Source organism: Rhyacophila brunnea, unplaced genomic scaffold (assembly GCF_057557595.1).
Source record: "Rhyacophila brunnea isolate RB1 unplaced genomic scaffold, BYU_Rbru_1.0 scaffold_7, whole genome shotgun sequence".
In the NCBI taxonomy this organism is placed as follows: Eukaryota; Metazoa; Arthropoda; class Insecta; order Trichoptera; family Rhyacophilidae; genus Rhyacophila; species Rhyacophila brunnea.
The window spans coordinates 13,788,579-13,814,311 of NW_028233339.1; the positions used below are offsets into that span (position 1 = coordinate 13,788,579).

General features: G+C 32.9%; 1 protein-coding gene across 1 annotated transcript in view; it reads left to right on the forward strand.

The window, feature by feature from the left end:
* LOC147064519 (guanylate cyclase 32E) overlaps window positions 1-25,733 on the forward strand; it is a 264,366-nt gene that overhangs the window by 235,261 nt on the left and 3,372 nt on the right. Inside the window, exons 18-23 of the mRNA XM_085957667.1 lie at window positions 5,524-5,658; window positions 6,658-6,770; window positions 6,903-7,054; window positions 10,350-10,448; window positions 22,674-22,818; window positions 25,094-25,192. Of these exons, the coding sequence (XP_085813793.1) occupies window positions 5,524-5,658; window positions 6,658-6,770; window positions 6,903-7,054; window positions 10,350-10,448; window positions 22,674-22,818; window positions 25,094-25,192 (743 nt within the window). The remainder of the gene's footprint in view (window positions 1-5,523; window positions 5,659-6,657; window positions 6,771-6,902; window positions 7,055-10,349; window positions 10,449-22,673; window positions 22,819-25,093; window positions 25,193-25,733) is intronic.

The window sequence follows — 25,733 nt, forward strand, 5'->3', positions numbered from 1 at the left end:
ATTTTGTATCGACTATGGTTTTTTCTAGGCAGGGCTTAACGGCCCACGTGCTCGGCGTAGGTCAAAATTGAGTTTTTATTGTATTTTCAAACCATGATCCTGGACACTCCTTAAACGTTGTAGATAATCTACCTATCAAGTACCGTGTTAATCGATGTCTATCTCATTTTAACCGTTACGTAGCAACAAATATGTTATAGGTTCGCAATGCGCGATGCAGAAGTTAGCCACTACCTCGACTGACCGATACCTACCACAATCAACGTTCACACCATGGCAAGCCCCGTAATTTAAATTTTCATTTCACTTCGATTTCCATTGAACTAACTTACTGAACTAATGTGATAGTAGTTCTGTCATCAAGGCCTTTCTAAACAATCAGGGAGCTCTATTTCTCATAGCGTGCTGTGTGTCTGCACCCTTAGTGGGCTCGCACATCAGAACTCGCCGCAAGCGTCTTACGACGAATTCGTCGATGTGACGTCATCGTAAACCAAGAAACAAACGTTATCAAATGGAGCTTCGCAGATTGGCCGATGCAACTGCAACTCTGCGACCCTGCGACATTCGTCTAGTTGCATTGGCCAAAGCCTGCATGTCGATCTCGAAAAATGTCGGCTCCGCGGAAGCGCACAGCCTGCGGCCATCGGCCATTTCTGTCACTGTCTCTGTCTACACTGTCATTGCTCGCTCATCGCTGGTCACCGCGTTTGACGTTTGTTCATACAATCAACACAATAAAAATGGCAGACGAGAGACTTCTCCTTTTTTGCGTTTGACGTTTGCCGCTAGGCAGATGTGCGAGGTTGTAGCATACAACATTCGTCGGCGGTCTCAGAAGATTTGATTTATGGCCGTCACGCACACAAGGCGAGTTGTGACGTGCGAGCCGGCTTAGGAGTATTATAATAATATATAATATCGACCGTGTTTAGGAAAAAGGGCGTAATCCTCACAGATATAATTTTACAGGAGAGGCAAAAACGTTTTTTGAGAGATTTTAGTTTAATATTTTTTTTAAATAGGCACAGACATTGGGTGCATGATGATTGATGATTTGGTGTAATATATTTTCGATCTAATAATAAAGAAGTTATTACAGAAGAATCATTAAAATTGAGGATAAATGCTTTTTTCCATAAATCAAAAATTAATAATCTTATTTAAAACCTGAATTTAGATAATAATTCGGCATTTGCGGCTTACTTCCTTTTTATAGAACGTGTATTTAGTTGTATACATTATTAATATCTAATAAAAGCACTTTTCGAAAAATCGATGGTTACGCCTTTTTCCAAAACACAGTCGATATGTATATATATTTTTTTAAAAAAATGTAAATCGACTCATTCACTCATTAATATTCAAGAGAGTTCAATACTTTTCTTCTAATTACAAAAAACAGTGCTCTGGTGGTTTTTGCAATTACCTCAAAACTCGATTTTTGGAATACGTTAGTTATGACTCTAGGCAACTCAATTATTCTATAATTAACTGGGATTCTATCAAAACATTTCCTGATTTCTTCCGGCAGCATGACTTGTTATAATGATATATTCTCAAGGAAGTACTGTCAAAAATAATGCGAATTGTTTGTTTAACTTGATATGTGCCATTAACTAGTTGTCTTTATTTTCGTATAATTTTAGTAGGCTGTTTACCAGAAGCTCATACGTCAAAGCCTTGATTCAGCGCGCCGCAATAAATTTGAAGCTGGATTTAATAGGCTTTGCGGTAATATAGCTTATGCATGTTAACTAAAGGGTATAATAATATTATGGAGATAGTTTAACATTTGTATTCCAATTTCAGTAAGTTTCTCCGAGATTGAGTAGGCAGTTAATTTTGTGGAAACTGTATGTATACTTATAGTTATAGCTCATTGGTAACTATATATTATTATACAGTAAGCACCAATATCAGAATGAAATTCACACATATAGTAGGTATCAGCTGTTATTACTAGACGAAGGGTAGAGGTAGGCTGTTAGCGTTAAGATCTGACATAAATAGTGCATACTAAAATTTGTCAGATAAAGGTATTTGTTTTCATTGAAATAAGACTACAATTTGTAGATAGTGTTTGTTATTTTTTTAAATTCAATTAAACCCTGACTCATCCAAACCACAGCAGATAATAATAATAAAATATATACTATCGAAATTTATGCCATTAAACCATATATAATTTTAGATATTTTATAGAATATTTTTTATCGATTATGGATTGGTAAGGGAGGGCTTAATGAATTAAAAAAAAAATAACTAGCACCATCTGCAAATTGTATTATTAGTTCAATGAAAACTGGTAAGTATGACTGACAAAGTTTAGTGTGCACTATTTATGTCGAATCTTAACAATCTACCTCCACCCCTTCGCCACTGATATTTATTTTACTATATGTAGGTATTGGGTTTGACTTCCATGTCTGGATAATTAACATGTTGTTTTTCAATGTAAATTTGGATCCAGAGCATGAACAAAATAGGTATAACTAGTGATGTTCCTAGGCAAACTGCCGCCTTTAGGCTTAGACAGCAAATATCACAAATACATAATATTTTTTTTAATTGACTTACACACCATTTACTGAGAATTAGGGCATTTCTACAAAACCTCCTCTCAAACGATGGTGGTTTTAGGTATGCGGCACTGGCAGATTTGGAGGCAGCCTTGTGATAATTTTCCTGTGCGATAAACCGCCATAACAATATATATTACAAGGAGTATTCTAATACAACAATTCGGGATTTTTTATGCTTAAATTATTTTATAAACTATGATGTCGATAGTTTTTCATGAAGATGCAGCATTGTCTACTTTATGAAAAACCGCCTCTGCTCTTAATAGTTGTAATATTTGTTTTATTTTGCTCATTCGCCGCCTTTTTTAATGTACAACCCCTATACAACGCATGACATGCCTACTTCCATGGGACGCCACTGGGTAAAACAATGAGACTAACATCTATTTCTCGTAAAAATGTTTAGAAACCCCTTAATGAAGCGGCTAAAATCCATATCTGATTGTAGAACCAATGAAAATAAAATCCAACATCATTGTCGTGAACACGGACGTGGGACGATCAATTACTGCATGAAGACCATCCACTTCTCTTAATCGTTTTTCCTTGGCACGTACAACCGAATTTAATCAATAATTAGTGCGAAAGCACACTGCGAGTGGCCGTGCGATGCGTGGTGCGAGAGGCGTAAAAACCACTTGTTTTACGCACAGCGTCGTGCGGTAAGCAATTGCCGTTTAACAATTAGTTAATTGATAGTAATTAACATAAGAATCGGTGTAATTAAGGCGTCCAAAGACGCTCTGGGCACTTAACTAGTTAAGTCCTCTGCGCCGTGCGCGCATCGCATGGCTTCTTGCAGTGTTCTCTTCCTTCACTTTCAGAAGGTAATATCTACGGTTTATTACAAAGTACTTAAACATATTTCCATCTTATGATGTATGATACATATTATTAAAACTCATTTGTTGCATTTTTCGAATAACTATCCACATATCGAGCAAAAGCTTTACCCTATTGTCATTTCATTAAGTAAGTACGAATATTCCCTTGCTATCCACTGATTAGTTGAAGACTTTAAGGTATAATAAGAAGTCACATAAGCATCAGAATACGCCCCAAGCTCGTCTGGGTCTGCTAACAATCGCTTTATATATCGCTTAGTCTATAAAAACTTGTTACTTAGGTATACTATATTGCATTCCTTTTTTTTTAAATAAAATAAAAATGAAGAAAAATATTTTTTTTTGTAAAGTACCTACTCTCGATTATCACTGAATTCCCCATCGTTTTTGTATCATCGCTCCGATGGCATTCCAGCCACTTCTCTGAAGATTCTGAAATTTAATAAACTTTTTCAAGATATCAATTTATTACGCGCATTACTAGAAAAAAAACGTTTTTAGATAAAGAAATCGAACAGATGGCTGATCGTCGAAGCATATAATTCTTTCAATTGAATGAAATTTTTCCGATAATAGTAGGTATATTCGATTCCTTTCAAAACATAGAATGAGCAACTCCATTCAACAATATTGGAAAAAATCTTCACTAGTCGATTGAATTGATTATTATTATTATTATTAGGTACTCACTAGTTTAATTGCATTTTTTTGTTTATGCATGTGTTTTTTTTAAATCCTATCAATCAGTTAACTAGTATTTATTGACAGAAAAACGCTATGTACAATACTAACACGTCGGCGCATCTATTCTATACACAAGGCTGCTATCAGCGGCTATCGGTAGCTGTCGAGGGTGGTTTATCATATTTATGTATTGAGGTATTATAATTATTACAATAACTTAGCTATCTAAACTGTCTATAACTAACTTATTGTAACAATTATAATTCCTTAATACATAAATATGATAAACTACCCTCGATAACCGCCGATAGCGACCGATAGCAGCCTTGTGTATAGAATAGATGTACATATTGTCTTTTGATCAGCCAGATTAGAGTTGCACGAGTAGGGAAAAAAACTTTTTGAGAAAAGTACTAAACTTGGGATACATCATATCCACACCTATTGTCAACGTTTAGAAAGGGGATCTACCTTAAATGACACCCATTTTCCCAAATTGTCTCCCATAAAATATAAAATTATTTTTATTAAAATATATAAGCTAGGTGTTAAGTTGTAGGTACATTTTTAGAGATGCTGATTCAAAAATTATAATACGTTGTTGAAACATAGTACGAGATATTCAACATGGCGACTAAAATGGTCGCAATGTAATAGTTATCAGGTAACTGTCCTGCATTTTCTTCAATCCTACTGGATTATTGGCATCCCGGAAGGTCGCTAAATACCTTAATACCCTTCACTTTGTGTATATAGCGGAGATACGGAATACTAAGATAACATGGGAAGACGAAAAATAACACTGAAGAATATTCATAACGGACATTAACAACGAAAAAGAATACAATATAATTATAAAACCAGTAATTCAGTAGGCACCGACATTTAAAAAAATATTTATAGGTAATAGCCACATAACGGTTTTTTGACAGTTTGTCGAGTAAAGTTTTTTATCCTTCACGGTGGTGTAGTGGCAGAGTTTCTGAAGCCGTAGGTGCAAGTTAGATTTCAGCATATTATGACAAAAATCACAATAAAGTCGGTTTTGTCAATGTGAATACAGATATTCCAATGAGTTTGGCGAACGACTAATAACCAATCATCATAAAAAAAACAGTCTAACATCCAACCTGTCATGGCCATATGCTCCGCTTATGCGCGAATAGTTACATTTTTTTAATTAATAACCATCTAGAATTTTATTATTAAAATTTGTCCAATTTATGGAAAAAAAATGTTTCTATTATTTTAACTGGGTGTTTGAAAATTCTCTCTCTTTTCGCTTACAGCCTGTCGAGATTTTTTGTTCGTCTATCGATTTTTGTGAGTGGAAGAGATTTGCATATTTTAGTCAAGTGACAATTTTTTTTTGTTTTATTTTTAGTCGTTTTATTCGTTTAATCCAACAGGCCGTCATTGGAGCCATTAGAGAGCAGTTTTGATTTCGTGAGGGAATGCCTGAAGGAATGCTGGGTTGAACAACCCGAGGATCGTCCAGATTTCAAAGCAATTAGAACGAAATTACGACCTCTGCGGAAAGGAATGTAAGTATGGTGTTACTTATTTACTTTATCCTATCACACACCAGCGTCGAGCACCTCTTATATAATACCAGACCTGCAGTATGTAGATTGTTGTTGTAGCAATGTTGCGGGGCCTGGACTTAAACATACATGCTTTACGTTTTAAATTTAATCGAGTATCATTATAACATTCCAAAATTTTAAACATAAAATTTTACACGCAGTTTTTCATCGTATCAATGTCCTAGTTCAATAAAGAGACTACTCAAAACTTCAAGATTAAGAATTAATATGTAATGCCATTAGATATAAAAAAAATCTTTAAACTCCAAAAAAAAATCAATGAGTTATAAAACCAAATTACCCTTTCTGGAATTAAGCATTAATAAATTCAATCATAATATATGGGAATGTAAATTTTTAAAACTTTTAGAATATATCAGAACACGATGCCAATGCATTTTTTAATACTTTTAGCCACCTTTAAGTAGAATTGAATTAATTTTTAGTTAATTCTGTTTTGTATGAAAACTTATTTCGGAAGAAATCCGTAATCCAATCCATTATTATTGGTTGCTAGGGGTCTGGGGTCCTAGCAACTAAATTATTAATATATACGTGCGTTACAATGTAAATCAATATGAATGTCAAAATGAAATTTCAGTATTATTTCTATCAAGTACATTTTTTTTTTGGTCGTTTAAGCTATTCAAGTCAAGTTTATATGATTCAACAGAAAATTTAAAAACGTTGTATATAAAAAGTTCTTTTTACCTTGTAATTTTTCTTTCGAAGTTTAAAATTGCTCTGCTGTGTTTTGCCATCTTACTACAGAAATAATATTGTGAAAAACGTCTTATTCACAACAGAATAATTTACAACAATATATTTTATAATTTTACAAACAAAACTAGGTTTAGAAGGGTCAGCTATTCTCTCTATTTTAGAAAAGTGCATATTATACTACAATGTTATATTAAATGAGATTGTTGATAAATTAATATATGCAACTTTTAATAGGAAGCCTAATATATTCGACAACATGATGGCAATGATGGAAAAATACGCCAATAACTTGGAAGTTCTCGTCGACGAAAGGACGGACCAATTACAAGAGGAAAAAAAGAAAACAGGTAACAATAAACACCTTTGCCATTATTAAAAAATACCTTTTGTAAAAATCCTACAATAGTTACTATAGACGGAAAAATCTTTGAGTGACTTTTGTTTAAATCTTTAACATCTGTTTTGTATGAAAATCGCAGAAGCCCTGTTATTGGAAATGCTCCCCCGACCAGTGGCGGAGCAGTTGAAGAGGGGAAATAAAGTAGATCCAGAAAATTTCGATTGTGTCACAATTTACTTCAGTGATATTGTCGGATTCACATCTATGTCGGCTGAGAGTACTCCGTTGCAAGTATGTTTTCTTAAATTAAATATTTTTATAACAGTACAGATTCAATGAAGTCAGTACTTACTTGGTAGTAATTAATTCACAATATGTTATATCAATAACATTATTAAATCTGATCTCTCACTTATAAAATTATTTCGAATATAACAAAACACATTGTCATCACTAAAACAACCAAATACTTCGAACACACACGTCTAAACGATAAAGGTGAAATCCAACGACAATTATTATTATTTAATTATTTTCTTTTCTTTTAATATAAAAGCTCTCTTTTTTCTAATAATTACTCGTTTTTTTAAATTAATTTTCATATATATACTATTAAACAAACTTTCACGTAAGTATATAAATAGTAATACGATGAATGAATTACATAATACTTTTAAAAGATAATTAATTTAAAATCTTGTATCTCTAGGATTTTTATTATAATTCCGATCTGTAAATATATGATACTTAAAATGCAAAAGCTGAAAATACAGGCCATCCATTTGCATTTTCTCATTAATCTGAAAGCTTTTAATGCTACATTGATTGAAACTTTTTAATATATTTTTACAATCTTTTTCAGTGAGAGATTTTACGAGTGTCGTATTTCAATAATCAATTTTACTTTTCCGGCATAGATTAAAATACTTTGTCGAGATTTTCAAGAAATGAAGACTTCATTTTATTATAAAATCTCTGTCGTGATTATAATAATTTCATAATTCAAAATAATTCTAATATAAATAATTAATTTTTCTGAAAATCTATTGAAATATAATTATTATTATCAGAATCCGTTTAATATTATGGAGCAATGCGAAATTAAATGAAAATTATTTATTTTTTGTTCTCATCTAACAAGTGCACCATAATATTTTAATTTCATTTTACTTTTGTAATACAATGTTTTAATATTTTTTTAATAGAAAATTTACCATTTTATAATATGAATTATTTATTTTTAATTAGGTAATTCAACACAACTATGAAATATATAATAATTGTTACTTGATTAGGCGATATCAGAGTAAATGCAGGCTTCACTTTGTAAGGGGCCTCGATTCTATAACTATTCGCAGCACATATAACATTGTTTCACAAAATATATCGATCATCGCAATATGCTAATAATTAATGCGCTTAGATTTTTAACCACGTCTTTTAGTGCAAGACGGTGGTGAAGGGTAGAGGGAGGCTGTTAAGATTCGATATAAAAAGCCCACACTAAACTTTTTCAGTAATCTTATTTGTTATCATTGAACTAAGAATACAATTATTTGCAGATGGTGCTGATTGATTCGTCTTGAAAATTCAATTAAACCCTGCTTAAGCCAAACCATAATATTTTAGGTAGGTATGCTATGAGTGATCCGACAAAAATAGTGCACAATTTTCCAGTCATACTTATTTGTTTTTGCTTAATTAAAAATACATATTACAGATGGTGTTAGTTAGTTTTTTTTTTAATTCATTTAGCCCTGCTTTACTAAACCATAATTGATAAAAAATATTCTTCTATAACATAATTATAGATACTTTTTACTTTTATTTACTATGGCTTGGATTAGGCAGGGTTTAATTGAATTAAAAAAAAACTAACAAACAATATCTACACATTGTACTCGTAGTTTTTTTTCAATGAAAACAAGTGAGTGGCTGACAAAGTTTAGTGTGTACTATTTATGTCGGATCTTAACAGCCTATCTCCACCCTTCGCCACTAGTGTAGAAAAGGTAGAAAGATTATTCAATGCACCTACTGAAATAAATTTAAAACTTTCTTCAAATTATGAGTCAAGAACCACTAAATAGACTGACTAAATTTACTACTTTCGATTATTGCTGGTGTGAAATCATGAAAATCTTTTATTGAATATTTTTTGTATCTACATAAATAATATTAAATACCATGAACGAAATCAAGAATTTTACATTCATCTTTCCATAGTTTTGAATTTTCTCAAAAATACCGGTTGCACAGAGCGTCGATTTTCTCTGAAGTGCCCTCGTTACAATACACTAAAATAATTTTACTTCTATTATTTAATAATATTTTCTCAATTTTAATTTGGATCCCTTCGGTTTATTTTGTATTTAATATTTTAATTTAATTTGTTCATTCCCCTTATTCGTATATACTTGACCTAGTAAACTGCCAACTTTACTGTCGTTGACATAAATATGCTAGGCAGAGTAAGAACATAAAATAATTGTCGGATTTGTTTTTATAAATTTTTATGTCTTAAAATGCCTGAAATGTCATGTAGAAGAAAAACAAAAAGTATGAAAAAGATTTTGTTGTTTCCCTACTAACTAATAAGTCAAATTGAAAACAAGTAGAACATTTTCTAATAAAATTACCTAAATATCATATGACACATTAATTTTATTTTTTTAAATATTATAAGATAAATTAGGCCAGTATGTTATTTTTAAGTACGTTTTTTTTCTTTTGTAATATTGTAGATTTTATAAATGAGAATTTTTAAGAAATCTTACATATATTATAAATGTACTGTATTGAAAATTGTTAGATTTAACGCCATATTATGCCAGATACATTAAATAAATGCCTATTCAAAATTACCAATTAATATAAACTTTTAGAAATGCTTACTTTGTCGTTCAAACGTAGGAAAAAATAACAATGCTACAATATTATGTACGTGTATGTATGTATTCATCAAGACCATGACCCTCACAAGGGGGCGCTGACAGGACTCTAGCTACGGGGCCCTGTGAAATGAAATGAAATGATGAAAATGAAAGTGAAATAAACACAGATCATGGTCAAATGGTAAAAAAAGTCGCGCGCTATTGTACTTCAATGATATGAATAATAAAAAATATTTAGTTATAGGCACGATACCATTTTTAACTGTGTGCCAATACTCGACAACTCCATAGGTAATTCAACTAGATGTACCTACATAAAAGCTACAAATACACCTTAATTTTACCGCGTACACCATTTGGAAAACAAAACTGCAACGCGTCCCTTATCCTTAGCGATAGATAGGGGGAAACATCATACCCTAGGGGCCTGCTTCAGGATGTGGGGCCATGATCAAGACCCTTTATTAATGACAACTTACAAAAAACACTGCATACCTACCTATTAATAAATAATTTTGAAAATGTGATAGGAACAAAACTTTGCGAGAAATTACAATATGTATATAAACTGGGAATTGGGAAAGCTCGTTTCAAAGCCAGCGTACGTAACTTTCTTTGGAATTACCTATTGGACATGCTCATACGTGATGTTCGAAGCGATAAAATTCTTAAAATTTTCACTGCAATTTCAGGTCGTCGATTTTCTCAACGATCTCTACACGTGCTTTGATTCCATTATCGAAAGCTACGATGTCTATAAAGTGGAAACTATTGGAGACGCTTACATGGTGGTGAGTAAAATACATTAATTTATGCTATATATTATATACTATCAATATGCAAATTGAAAGTTCTCTCAAATAACATACGGTGACTCTTTTTTTTATTTAATACATATACACAAGATTTAAGAGTGTTAAATTCATTATTATTGACCGAGTGGAACTGGAACTCAAATCTTTCACTATCCAGGTGAGGCTATTTTTCGTTGAGTTATCGATGCATTTATAATGCATGCACATTTTATCTATAAGAGTGAAAGTTATAAAAACTCCACATTTGAAAAAAATGTAGATACTAAGTATACAAGTTGGGTATTCTCGAGTACTTATGTCTTAAAATAATAATATGAGCCGCAAATAACGTCTAACAACATCAAATACAATCAATTTTATACGGTCTTTGAAATTCGAAAATGTACTTATTATATTTTTTTGAAAAAGACGTGAAATGAAAAAAAAATAGTCAACTTATAACTATAACCCGTAGCTTAACAACCCAATAGAGGCGTATTCGATATTGTTACTTTATCGCTAAATTTTAAATTTCAGTTTTATATAACATAACATCTCAATCTGCATATAAAAAATTTCTTTTCTAGAAGCATATTTTCAAAACACCACCCACGGTGGCCGCGCGGCTTAAGCGTTGGACTATAACGCCGTGGTTCCCAGGTTCGAATCCTGGGTCTGGCAAGTACACATATTGTTTTTCAATTTGTGTGTGAGTCAGGGTATGGACCTAATAGGTTGAGCAAGTGGCTGACATCCATTTCTCGTAAAAACAAAATCTGTTAATACAAACCTCTACTCTGTGGAGGCCCATATGATCCTATTAGGATCGGACATGGTCGGAATAATTTTGAAAAAAAAATAACTTTAGATTGAATGTGGATGTGTAACTATGTACCTACTGTACATGTTATTCATTAATAATTTATGTTATAGCCATTGTTATAAATTCTTCCAAAGTTTAATGGCTTTTACACCTCATACAAAATAATTGTTGGCCTAGTACTTACGAGGGGCCATAATTCAAAAATGTCACGTATAGGGCACTTACCCCTAAGCGCTAGTTAAAACTTTATGTAAATTTCTGTCGGAAATCGCGGTTTAGCAAGTAACGTCCTACGTCAAGCGATCGATAATCATAGAGGAAGGCATTTGTTATGCATAGCAAAGTTTTACAATTTAGCACTACTTGTGGATTTAATCAATTTCAAATATTATAAACTACTTTTCAAGTTCCGTCTTATGGAAAGTCTAAGAACTAATTACTTACTTAACTCTATATCGGTGTCGCAAAGTTCAATGCTTATGGGAAAGTGGTAAACTTTTAATTAAAATCGAATACAACTGGCACGTTTTATTATTTTTTCATCGTTACATATTTTATTTTACAACGTTTTTGTTAGGTCGTATTCTTATTTGTCCGGTGGATGTTTGTCCGGTACAAATCTTGCAATCAATTTTTAACTAACTTCCCGACTAGCTAGACATTTGAAACTTTTAGAATATATCAGAACACGATGCCAATGCATTTTTTAATACTTTTAGCCATTTTTAAGTAGAATTGAGAATGACATTTCAGTATTATTTCTATCAACTACAATTTTTTTTGATCGTTTAAGCTAGTCAAGTCAAGTTTATATGATTCAACAGAAAATTTAAAAACTATAAAAAGTTCTTTTTATCTTGTAATTATTACTGTTGGCTTTCTGTGCCCTAGGTTGTTGCATTTTGGAATAAGTTAATACATTTTCATGCAAATATGTACGTGCATACTATGTACGAACGCTGAAAATATATTTGTGAAATTTAAAATTCATAGAATATGCCACTGAGAAATATTTGTAGAGTTCACGTTAGAAAAGAATTGGGTAACCCTATTAGGAATGACAGGAAATACCGCTTTAAATAAATAATAATAACGCAAATTCTTATCACGTCCGGGGTTAAGCCAAAACTTGGAACCGGAACCGTTACTTACCCGTGTACTTCTAAATTAAAGATAATTATTTTCTCAAATATGCAAATGTGTATGAACGTTTTTACGTCTTGTTTATCAATGTGTTATTGTGTTCTCATATTGGATAACATCTGTCTATCTTGTATATACAAAATAATATATACAAAATAACAACGATATCTGGCATTCACAATGTTTGTACAGTTTTCCGTTATATTATGGACACGAATTATGATGTTTTCGTGAATTGATTAGATGTATTATGGGTGAAAGGATCTTACACTGAAATCTATACTCGATATGTAATACCAGTGTCCCTACCTATTTAATAAAAATCTAATTATGACCAAAATAGTATAATTGCGAGTTTAACAATTGCTATAAACTGACGATAGCGGCGCTTTTTAGTGGACTTTAATTTGGGATGATTGTGTATGCGGATGCTGGGGAGGGCGGTTTAAACGGGACCAAGCACTAACCTTCATGTTGTTCGGCTGCCTGGCTGCAGCCAAGTTCATGCACTCACGTACTAGCAGGGGGATGGTTCTGAGTTTCACTCTCACGGTTACACTAATCTTATGCATATGAATGACTCAACGTAAGACGCAACGTTCTGTTATGCATAAAATCGATAAGTAGATAACAGATTCTAATTAGAGAAACCGCAACTTCCTCTGATAACAAAAGCATCCTCTGATATCAATAATATTGTCAATTTAAATATTGATTCAATTTATTCTAATTAATTCCAGAAAACCACAAAACAATAATATATGTTATTTGTGTTGATAATTAGAAACTTCTAGAACATTATTCTTTTTCATATATGAATAATTGCACACGTAATGAATTTGTTAGTTCTCCGTTAACCGTTAACCGTTGTACCTCACATATTGTAAGTTGGCTTTCTGTCAATTGTAATAATAATTGTATTACTGTAATTCTTATCCGTTTAATAAATCAAACATCTATCAAAAGTTCTTCTATTTTAATTTGATATCTCCTGTGAACATTTCCGCTCTCTTTCGCTATTCCTGACAAAACAAAAGAGACTTTAACAGAGCCCTAGTCCTCTGTATAATAATAAAATAGCAAATAATACCTTTACAAAGTATAAAGACTATTTAAATTCGTAATTACGAAACCTAAAAGACTTAGTGAAAGTGATAAACTATCTTACTTAAACTACTCGACTTTTTGGGGACGTAAGGCATAAAGCCCATTGACGCAGCGAGTGCGGCGCTCGCGCAAAATTTCTACAAGTGGCGCGTAAATCATCAAAAATACAACGTAATCAAATACGCCAGCGCCCACTGGACTTAACGATGCCTTGCGCGCCGCCTGCCGCATGAGTCACCGTTTTTCGCTTCTCGGCGATACGATTTAATGAAAATACAAAGAAGTCCATTCATTGAACACGGCTACCAAAATTACGCTGCTTGAGGCGTCGTCGATCGACGGGCCAAAAGCAATTATTTAATAACAGAGAACCCATTGTTTTCGCTGGTTGAATAATGTCGTCGTAAATATTTATTACAAGCCCCGAAATAATATAATATTTTTATTGCTTTGTTATGAGAGACGCTGTAAAAATAATTGTTTTGTGCTGCTTGGGCCGCTTATTACATAGGTGAAGGGTAATGCGCGGCGAGAGACGTGTGATTATGGTTATGAATACGCCGACTTCGCCCGCTCGACGCGTTCTGTGGGCACCATCGCTAACAGTTCGCTCAATCCATAGCAAATTTAGCGCTTCGCAGGTCGTACATATGTGTTATGTATGAGACATCCTTTGTCGGTAATACGACTTGATAGGTGGTCTAATTGACTGAGTTCGTAAAGAGACTCGATTAGCATTCTTACTTGGATGACTGTCACACCATAGCAAGAATCACGTGCGACTACTGATGACACGTTAAATAATTAAACGCATGGATGACAACAATAAATAATGAGGGTAGTATGCATGAGATATTTGTACGGGCTTAAGGATTGGATTGGCATCATAATTGGCCCAACCAGACGATAATTACTTATATTACAAAAACATTTTTCATTTTTAAGACAATATCACAGTTATTATTAGTATACAGTTTATATCGACGAAAGGCCACTATGACTTTACTATGCAGATTTAATATAATGGATAATCGTAGAAATAATATAATAGTTATTTACGATGTCGTGATATTTATTTTTAATTTAATTATATATATTTATATATAAATTTAAAATGATAATATGTTTATTATAAAAGTTTATATCTGTATTTTTTTCTTTGTAAATAATATAAATGAAATACCATCATTATTTCAGTTTAAATTGTTCAAGCGCAAAAGCTCACATAATTTTCTAACACTGTATACCACATTTATATTATCAATTTTACACGAATATTCACATTACAAATTAATTTTCGTATTCTTAAATATTAAATAAATAATCTAAAAAAATATTTTAGCTAACTGTAAAGCTACCATTATTCCTTTAATAGCATTGTATCGATAGCGCAATTCAAACCGAAATAGCAATCGAAAGAAATTTGTGGAATATGAATAAAACGTTTTACAACAAAATTGAAACACGGATTAAATAAATTTAATGAACACCACAACAAAAATATATTTGGAAAATTGGCTAAAGTAAAATTTTGCTAACTTCATAATGGTTATTTATAAAAAAATAATTAAAAATATTTTTTTTTCTCTGTCTACCTAGTACGCGTAGATAACAGGCTTTATCTCATTATTCTGAAATAAATCCTCAAAGCTAAAAGGCTAACGAATACATTTTTTTGTCTTTAAGGATTACAGGCATTATCAGTAGACTACACATAGATTGACAGTGGAGTCATGAATGAATTCTTGGAAAATCATTCATAATAAATATATTTTTTCTAAATTATATATTATGAGTATGTTACTCACAAATTATTTTATCAATAGCACTATATAGCCAATAGGTATTTTCACTTTAGCATTTTTTTAACATAATGTGTCCAGACATATTGGGTATATGCAAACAAATTATACAAATGTCTTTAAACGCGTGCACGTTCACATCTGCAAAGATTTCTATGAAATTAAAAGTATACTTATTGGATATTTTTTTTTAAGAATTTTCGCACTTTAATCAAAACAGACTTTAAATTACCCACGTGTCGCTACTTCTGATGAAATAGTAAATAAATCTGCAAATATGGGGAGACTTGCTGTATGTACATTTGCATTAGTGGCGGAATACAAAAAATCGTGGGCATTTTTATACAAAGATTACAACAAAAAATACACAATGTTTTTAATCAGTTTTTAGATAACTTAGAAATTAGTTGAATACAACGTAAGTTCATTTGTTTACGGAGAGATCTATCTTAGGTTGGATTAGTCATAACACTTAATGTTTATATTATAATATATTTTTATAAATGTAAAAAGGACTCAAAATGAACAAAAAAATGACTAACAATAGTTTATGTTTAAATTATTTATAAATTAATCACATGAGAATATAGATTTCTTTCAATTCTTCACAAAGTATACCGATTTGTGAACAACGTGGTATTACTAATTATAAATTACCAAAACATTAAGCACATCCATCAAATGGAATTATAACATTATGAAACATCACGGTAGAAAAGATACCGCTCATCTAAAGTGGCAATACAAACCGAAAGGGTCTCTTCGGTTAGTTGAAATTACGGATCTACGTAATTTGCTTATTAAATTCTGTGACAGCACCCTATTACCATGAGCGCATAATATAATGGTAAAGTAGATACCTACTATTTGGAATGTCACGTCAAAAATTTATATTTATACGCTAATGTCATCAAAAAATATCAAAAGCTAATTTGATTGTAAATCATAAATTATTACAGGGAAAAATTTTCTATATTCACTAAGAAATGTTTAATTCAAACTGATCTAAATATTATTTACTTTCAAGCTTCCAAAAGCTCTTTATTTTTTTTTTAAATTCTCCCTATCTCAAATACTTTGGAGACAACCTTCTCTTGAAAAAGTGGAGCTTAAATATATTATGATAATGAATCTGAAAAACACTTATTATTAAATAAGCTTAAAATAATTTTGAATTGTAAATAAATTTGTAGTATTCCCACTACTTAATTTACATTTCGGTACTATAAAAACTGCAAGTAAACACTACCATTTTAGATTCAGTCAATTCTATAGACTAATTAATATACGGATATTTCCAAAATATACCCCACAATTTAAATTCTTGTTCGACTTCTACCAGAACTAATCGCTTAAAAATAAATCGTTATTTATTTAATAAAGGTTGACTTGTGTTTTATACATCAATATAATTAATGAAGAATAATATTCTAAGAACTTGTTAAGGTTGGGTCAATCTACCTTGTTACAACTTTTTCAAGAGTAGGTACCCGAATTGTGGTTTACTTGTTAATTAATTTTAAGTTAAAAGTTTTCACAATAAATATAGGTACTTAAAAACTTGTCGCTACGTTGAATACACAAATAATTAGGTTCTTACCACACAGTCTTATATTATCACGCTTTATGTAATATTCATAATGCCAAAGGTTCTATTTTCTATATATTATGTATGTAGGTATCTTTGATTGAAAGGGTTCTCATCTCTGAATCAACTCGTCAATACCAGCTGCTGTCAATGACAGAGAAACGAATTCCTAAGCATAATACCGCGAATCAATAGTTAACGAGAAAGAATATTTTAGTAGAAGACATATATAAATTCAATATGAACCCAAGAAATTCTGCAGTGACATTCCCAAAGTGATATTAGAAATTTAAGTTAATTGAGAAGATACTATTTATTTGGGGATGAGAGAGAAGGTCGTAGCTACTTGGATGTTGTGAGGGGAGAGTTTATTGATAGTTACAAGAATAAATAAATACAATAACAAAGATGACAGCGTGAGGTTATAATCGCAGGTACTGGGACGTACCTACTGGTGAGATCCATGTGATCGAGAGATTGATTATAATAATGAACTGAGAGACTGGACTCGAATGGAATGACGGTTGAATATGTCGAGTGACAATAGTAGTGCGTCTCGTGGCGGACTCGATGAGTTGAGTGAGGATTCATACACTGCCCTTCCAATTTATACAAATGCAGTACAAGAGATATTGTCGCCAATTAATAAATCAAAACAGACCCTACTGATCTAGTTAAATTCTAACAATCATTTTCGTTCCATTGTTTTGTTTTGACAACAAAACATACATAATTATGTCACCCATTCAATGCTGAGTGGTATGATTGATACAAGTACAATTTTTTTCTCGACCATGGCCGATCCTAATAAGATCATTATGGGCCTCCACGGAATGGAGGTTTGTATTAACAGATTTTGTTTTTACGAGAAATGGATGTCAGCCACTTGCTCAACCTATTAGGTCCATTCCCTGACTCAAACACAAATTAAAAAACAATATGTGTATTTGCCAGACCCAGGATTTGAACCTAGGACCCACGACGCTATAGGCCGACGCTTAAGCCGCGTGACCATCGTGGGTGTACCAAGTACATACTAAAGATATAATGCACAGTTTGTTGATTTATTACCTAAATCATGCCATTTCTTACACATAGTATACAATTCATAGAACAATAAAATCTTGAAGGTGTCATAAAACTCAATATTATTTAGGTAGGTATATTAATTTACAATAATGCCCTTAATACTTACATCGACGTTAACTAAATAGGTACCTACCTTTTTACTGAAACAGAAATTGTGTTGACATCCGGTAGAGAAAATAAAATTGTACCAAATTACTAAGATATAGGTACATAGGCACACCCAGGGGGGGGCAAGGGGCCCTGGCACCCCCCAAAAATAAAAATTATCAGAATGATTTTAAACATTGAAATTGAAAGCCAATAAACTATACCTTTGGGCTTAGACAAATAAAGACACGGCAAAAAATGATTTGTAATAATTCTCCAGCACCCTTTTTAGAAAAATTTCTTAGATTTTAATTTCTAACACAAAAATTTCGAAACACTAATGTCAGGTTTTTTTAGAAATACAATCCCTAATGGAACTGTCAAGAAATTCTCGGTGTCCACCCGAATTCCGGAGTGGTGTAGGTCATGGCTGTGGAGGGCTGACAGAGCTCTAGCCTGGGGGCCCGGGCTGTGGGGGGCCCGGCATGTCAGGTTGACCAGATAAGTGAGATAAACACATACCATAAATTAGCTTTAATAGTAAAAAAAAGTCGCCTGCGACGCTATTATACTTCATGGCCATGAACATTTTCAATTACTTATATAATTGTGCAATATATTTTTTGATTATTATGTGTCGATACTCGACAGCTCCATTATTAAAGTAGATGTATTAAAAATCGCCAATAATTCACTGTATAAGTACCCTTAATTTGAACTGAAACACAATTTGAAGATCGTTAATGTAGTGTTTCACACTGCCTTTAATCTTAGCGGTAGGTAGGGAGCCCGCCAAATATCGTAGCCTGAGGGCCCGTTTCAGGATATGGGGACCATGGTGTAGGTACACCGAATGCAATAGAGAGAAGACCTAAAAACGAAAAATTAGGCTGTGAAGCTATGGGACTAATTTACATTCTCCTCCTTGGGCCCCCCCTAATATTAAATCCTTGGTGCGCCACTGTATAGGTATAAGTACATATTATATACCTATTTATATAGACAGAGCTGGATTTGCAGATGAAGGGACCTTTCTCCAGTGGGTAATAATTTGGAGCCGCATAAAACATTATACTATAAAATACCTACGTTTTTAAACATCTCGTATTATTTCATATATTTTTTAAACATTTCAGACTTTAGGTAGCGATATTAAAGTCTGTGAATCTAATTAGCGTGAACAATATTTGAACTTATTGAAAATTTCTCAAAATAATTAGGACATTCGGTAAAAGAATTAGGATCCTACATTGTATAAGTTAGCACATTTGCGCATTCCTCTGCCATCAATTTGGGAGCCTTGGGATACAGATTGGGATGCCTCTTCTTCTACGACATCACTCTCTTTGCCGGTTCATTGTCATTCATACGGTGCACATGACCTAGCCATCGCAGTCTCCCAATCTTAATTGATTGAACTGCGCTGCAATCTTCGTACAGCCCCTAGAGCTCAACATTATAAATCTTCTCCTCCAATTGGTGCCGTCCCTGATCGGTCCATATAGGTATACGGCGGAGAAATTTTCGTTCAAAAATGTTCAGAGCCCGTTCATATCGCAGAGTTAATGTCCAGGTTTCCGATGCGTAGTTGAGCACTGGCTTTACAAGTGTGTTGTAAAGAGTGCTTTTAGTTCGACGAGATAATATGCGGGACTTAAAATGTCTTAAAGCCATGCATTAGTTGAGACACGGTCTAAAAAGATCGTCGCTAGGCGATGCGCGGTTTGCGGGTCGCGGGTGCAAATAAGGCATGTCAAACCAAATATTATTTGTCTTATAAATCCAACATGTGTCCATTTAATGTTCTGTTTATTGTTTTATCAGTGACAATAATAATATATTCATTGACATGTTTTCTTTTTAAAGTAAATGGGTAACGTTTTAAGTCATCTTTACACGATTTAGGAATTATTACGGCCGTCACCATCACGAAGCAAAATGACGTCCTTCCAGCTCTACATGCTCTCTCAGAATGGGAGCGAGTGCAAAATTTCGTCGCGCCTATGGTAGAAAATTATTTGGCGTTTCACTGATGAATCACCTTAACAGGCCAAAGTAGCATTTATTCGCAGACATGATTCTCTTGTTGATTTTTGCTGTAATATCATTATGTCGAGTTACAAGAGAACCAATGTATATGAAACTGTCGACCGTATCAAACTTGTATGCACTGATATCTAGCTTTGGTGCGCCTTCTCTTGGTGTGACATAGACAGGCATATTCTATTTAGTTTTTGCCTCGTTTATTTGTAAGCCCATTTTTTTGGCAGAGGCTTCTAGTGCTGAAGCTTAAAGTGAATTATTAACTATTAATTTAAAATTATTCAATTTCTAAAACTGTTTACCGTTTAAAAAAATTAAAAAAAAATCGGTTAGGTACATGTTCAAACACGCGCGTTAACATCATTTTACTCCCTACTTTAATTATAGTTTGTCAATTTATGGCTACGGCCGTATTTTGTAGCTTAACCACTGGGGAATGACAAAAGGAATGGCGTATTTCAAAAAAAACACTACCTTATTCTTAGGTCAATAATTATTATAAAGCAATCATTATGCTTAAGATGTTTATCACACTTCAATGGTCAACGACATAGCTTATAATAAATATGTTTAGAATTATCTTCAAATGTGTTAATCTTGCCCATTTTTTGAATAATAAAATGCCTAATTCCTGTCAAATTTGGGATCACAGAGATTATCAATATAATTTTTTATCGTAAATATTTTACTAAAATTATCTCGTCATAAATTTAACTAATGGTTTTATAAATGCGTTTAAAAATAATAAATGTAAAAAATCTTAGCACCACTGCACATTCATGTACCGAAATATGACTATATTCTAAAACATTAGAGCGAGAGGTTTAAAAGAATACTATTTTATGTAACAAAAATACGTTTAAGGAGTGTCCAGGATCATGGTTTGAAAATACAATAAAAACTCAATTTTGACCTACGCCGAGCATGTGGGCCGTTAAGAGTTTTTTTAATATAATATTATCTTTCCATCGATAATGTTACCGATATAACTAATAATATCTATGATATAATTTCAATACAATTATGTATTGTTTAATAATAACCTTAAGTAAACTCATCCTACATATATTGTAATTTCAAAACACCGCACTTGGTGCGACTTCAATGTTATTTTTGTAGTAGGTAGGTAAGTATATTATCTGAGATGTTTTCAAATTATATATAAAATACTTTAGTTCAATATTCGTGGAATACAAAAATAGTTCATTAAACTCGTACACATCGCAACTCATAATGTAGACGTAGAGTTTGCGTAACCCCCTAGCTTTGAAAGTAGTGGCAAGGCACTGTATTCATAATACAAACTCGTATCGCTAAAAGCTCAGCCTGTTGGATCAGCGGGATCTCATAAGTCCGGGAAACGGAAGCGAATGACAGTACGTATTCATTTTGTCGGATATAACGTGAGAAAATAATGTCCCAGGTCACTGGTTTCTAAACTTACACTGTCCTTACAAACATAATATATCTTTTAATATGTAATAGGAATAAATCACGTCATACAGATGTATAAGAGCGAGAAATATATCGCGGATAGACTAGAAAATATTATTTCTCATAATATAGTATAATAATATGTAATATTATGTCGCTATATAAGTAATTCTAATAATCATTTTTAATTTATTTTCCGCACTGTTTTAAGACACATATTTAATAAGTTCATTGGTTGGGCCAATTATGGCGGCCCTAATACAATATAAATGTTCTACCGACTTTACATCATTATCCTTGCCAGACCTACTATTAACAGGCAGTCATTCTGAAACCATGTGCTCCTTAATACATATAGCTTGTAAAACATTAATTTAATAAAAAAACAAGTAATTTACGTGCACTGGGTTTGACCCTGAATAATTACCGCGCACAGGGTAACTCAATAAACAGTAACGCGCGAGAGCGGTAATGCGAGTGAGTGAGAACCAGACGACGGAGCCAGCCTCATCATCATTAAAGATGAGTGCCTGCTATCCTTGGTATAACCCCCCCCCCCCCCCGCCCCAGGATCCGAATCATTGGATTTTTTTTTATTTCAAAGACAAAGCGACAATTTAGAAAAAACGGCTAAAAATAAGGGTTCGACTGTACCTATGTGATTTTGTATTGTTCCATATAGTTTTTTGAAACAAAATTATCAATGCAATGTTTAATAAGTCTTCTATTGATAGTTGTAATGTTGTAGTTTTTTTTTTAATTAAAAAAAACATCGATTTTTACGAAAAATAAAAATGAACTTCATTCGGTTATTGATGAATAATAATTGTATCAGGCGACTACGGCTATGAGTTTATTTTTTCACTTATCATAAACTATCCAAAGACCACAGAATAATAAAATTACACTCGTTTTAATGGAATATTTATTCTCTGTGTGAAACATTATTTTCATATGTTAAATTATCGAAAATAATAGTGTATAATATATTTAGTATACTTATTCATTTATTTAAAATGTTATGCGCATTATTATTTTTTCTTGCAAATCGAGTTTTGTATGTTGTCTTTTATAAAATGTTAATCTTTCTTAAATATTATTTCCAGGTAAGCGGCCTTCCTCTGCGCAATGGCGACCAGCATGCGGCCGAAGTAGCTTCAATGTCTCTCCATCTCCTGTCAGCAGTGAGGAGATTCCGCGTCAGGCATCGTCCTTTAGAGCAGCTCCGCTTGAGGATTGGTTTACACGCTGGTCAGTATTCATAAATATAATATTTCCACTACTTACCCATTTCACATATTATTATCATTTCTCACCACAGTTTCATTAAATATATGTATTGTGAAATCCGATAATTATTGTGAAAACTTACCTGACTTATAAATTTGAAATGATAAAATAAGACGACGTATAGTACCACCAAGACTGCAAAATAACGAAGGAATCGTCTACAATTTGGCTCAGAAAATAAATTACTCATAGTATGTCAACAATTTTAGATCAAAGTAAAAATTATCATTATAGGCTAGTCGAGATTGGACATGTAATTAATTGTCTTCCGAGGTAAGAAACTGAATTTTAGCAGGAACATAATTATTATGGTCTAGTGGCGTGGTTCTCTTTCTTTTGAAAATCTTGCCTTGCTTGATTAATTAGCAGGATCATAGATTAACATTTAACTAATCAAATTAACACTAAAGAATTAAGGATTCCTAATGCATATAATAATGTGTATAGATACAAGCTTGAGGATGAGCTAAATATCAGCTCCCTACTTCAAACAATGACCACGTCCATACATTTGTATCACTTCGACTAATATATTATTATATTAGCGCGAAGTACGGTGACGCCGCGTGATTTACGTGGGCAATTGACATGTCTTTTACTCGACGAGACCACAAAAAAACAACAGGGTATAATTTTTTCGAAAATCGAATATTGAAAAAGTCTTCAAGTAAGACTAACGTCACACATTATTTTTTTCCCGATAAAATGTTGTCTGCGGTTTTACTTACACTATTTTACAGTTTGGGAAACTTCAGGCCGTGAAGATTTTTTTTCATCGTTTGACGACATGAACATCTAGGGATTTCGTTTTCCAGAACCAGAAACACTGGTTTTATTTAATAAATATACGGATAACTTACCCGTATACTTAGAATTCAGCAACACTGTCGTTACTATTTCGTTATGGCATTTTATTTGCAAATCAACTAACTACCCAAAGAAGAATTCATGATAAACGATTTGCAAGCAATTTTAAATGATTTTAGTATAATACTAATACTATCGACCAAAGGTACTTGATGGAATTAAAATACTAATGGATTTAAGTTTTGTACTATTACATTTGAGTCGATTTTTGCGACCCGGGTTTCGCCTTTCGGCATCTTCAGGCACTATGTGCACTCAATAAAAAGTACATACACACTGACAACGAATACAATTATTTCTAACTTATATATGTAATAAATTAATTAATACAATAATGACGCGTGATACAATGATAGTTTCCTGGGGTAACACGTCACCAATGAGAAAGATAAATTTTAACCATACTTTGTTTCTTAGATCATAATATGGCCATCCAGAGACTAGAGCGGAGGTTATATGGATAGATTTTTGCTTTTACTAGATTGATGTCAGCCACTTGCTCAACCTGTTAGGTCCAAACATACAATTAAAGTTAATGGCACACCAAACCACATCCGCCCCGCACCATACCCGGTCTTAATCGGGCGTATCACGGGACACTACGTTTGGATGTGAAACATCATTTTTTATGACTGGGAATGCCTCAGGAGCAGTTACCCAAGACTTAGGACGCCATGCACTCAAATGTGCATTGACTGAATTTACGTGATTTTAAGTTTAAAGTACCCATGGGAGAGATGACCACGTAGAGGCAATATTAAAAATTGTAGTAAGTAACAAAGCTAATACAAAACTGCCGAACAATATAAGTGAAGAGATCTTCACGTTGGCAGTATGTCGCCGCAAATTTTCTAAATGTAACAAAATTGGTCCAAACATTCAACTGAAAAAAAACTTGTGGATTTGCCAGACCCGGTATTCGAGCCCGGGACCCACGATATTATAAGCCTGACGTGGTCACCTTTCGGCTTTGGATTTAATTTTTATGTTAAGGGTTTAACGAGAGACAATAAGGCAAGAGAGGCTACCTACCATCAATCACAAAAAACTTCATACTTCTGCCATATTATTTATCGAAATAATTAATAAGGTTTATTTCAACTCATAATACAGTAGCGGTGTGGATATAAAGAGATTCTCTTGGCAACGCAGAAGGGGTTGTGATCTGACACGACTAATGCTTGCTAGGGAGATTCTTGCTAAAATTTTACCAACCTTAAATAGAAGACAGCCGAATTATGAATGAACTTTCTTCGTCTTTTCTTATCATCCGCAAGCGTCGTGACAAGTGCTATGGCTTTTATGTTAGGGACTTAAAAACGATAAGCAAAACAGTGAAGAATTCATTATTTCTGTGATTTTACTTCAGGTCCAGTGTGTGCGGGAGTCGTAGGACTGAAGATGCCAAGGTATTGTCTTTTTGGAGACACTGTCAACACAGCCAGCCGCATGGAGTCAACCGGAGCTCGTAAGTATAATTTTATTCGATTTTTCACCATATCCACTTACTTACCTATCAAAGAACAATTTATAGCTTCACTAAAGCCGCGTTGACACGGTCCAAGTACGATCCAAGTACACTTGGATCGAGTGTCATCCAAGTGACAGCTTCATACTAATTATTCCTATCCAAGTTGACTTTGATGAGTAGGACGCGGTCCAAGTAGCTTGGATAGGAATAATTAGTATGAAGATGTCTCATACGAGTGCACTTGGATGGCACTCGGTCCAAGTGTACTTGGACCGTGTCAACGCGGCTTAATGAGCCAAATTTTACTTTAAATAATATTTTCGTTCTCATAATATGAAATAAATAATCACGAAAAGATTAAACAGATTACAATTTTCTACATACGAAGGTAATTTGAAAAGTTTGTAAAAAAACAAGTAAAACACATTTTTGAAAACAAAACAATTTTATCCCCCTCAGTGCTACATATTTAATCTAACGATTTTTATTTTTTTCATACCGTCTGAAAAATTGTTTTTGTCGAACTCTGCAAAAATAT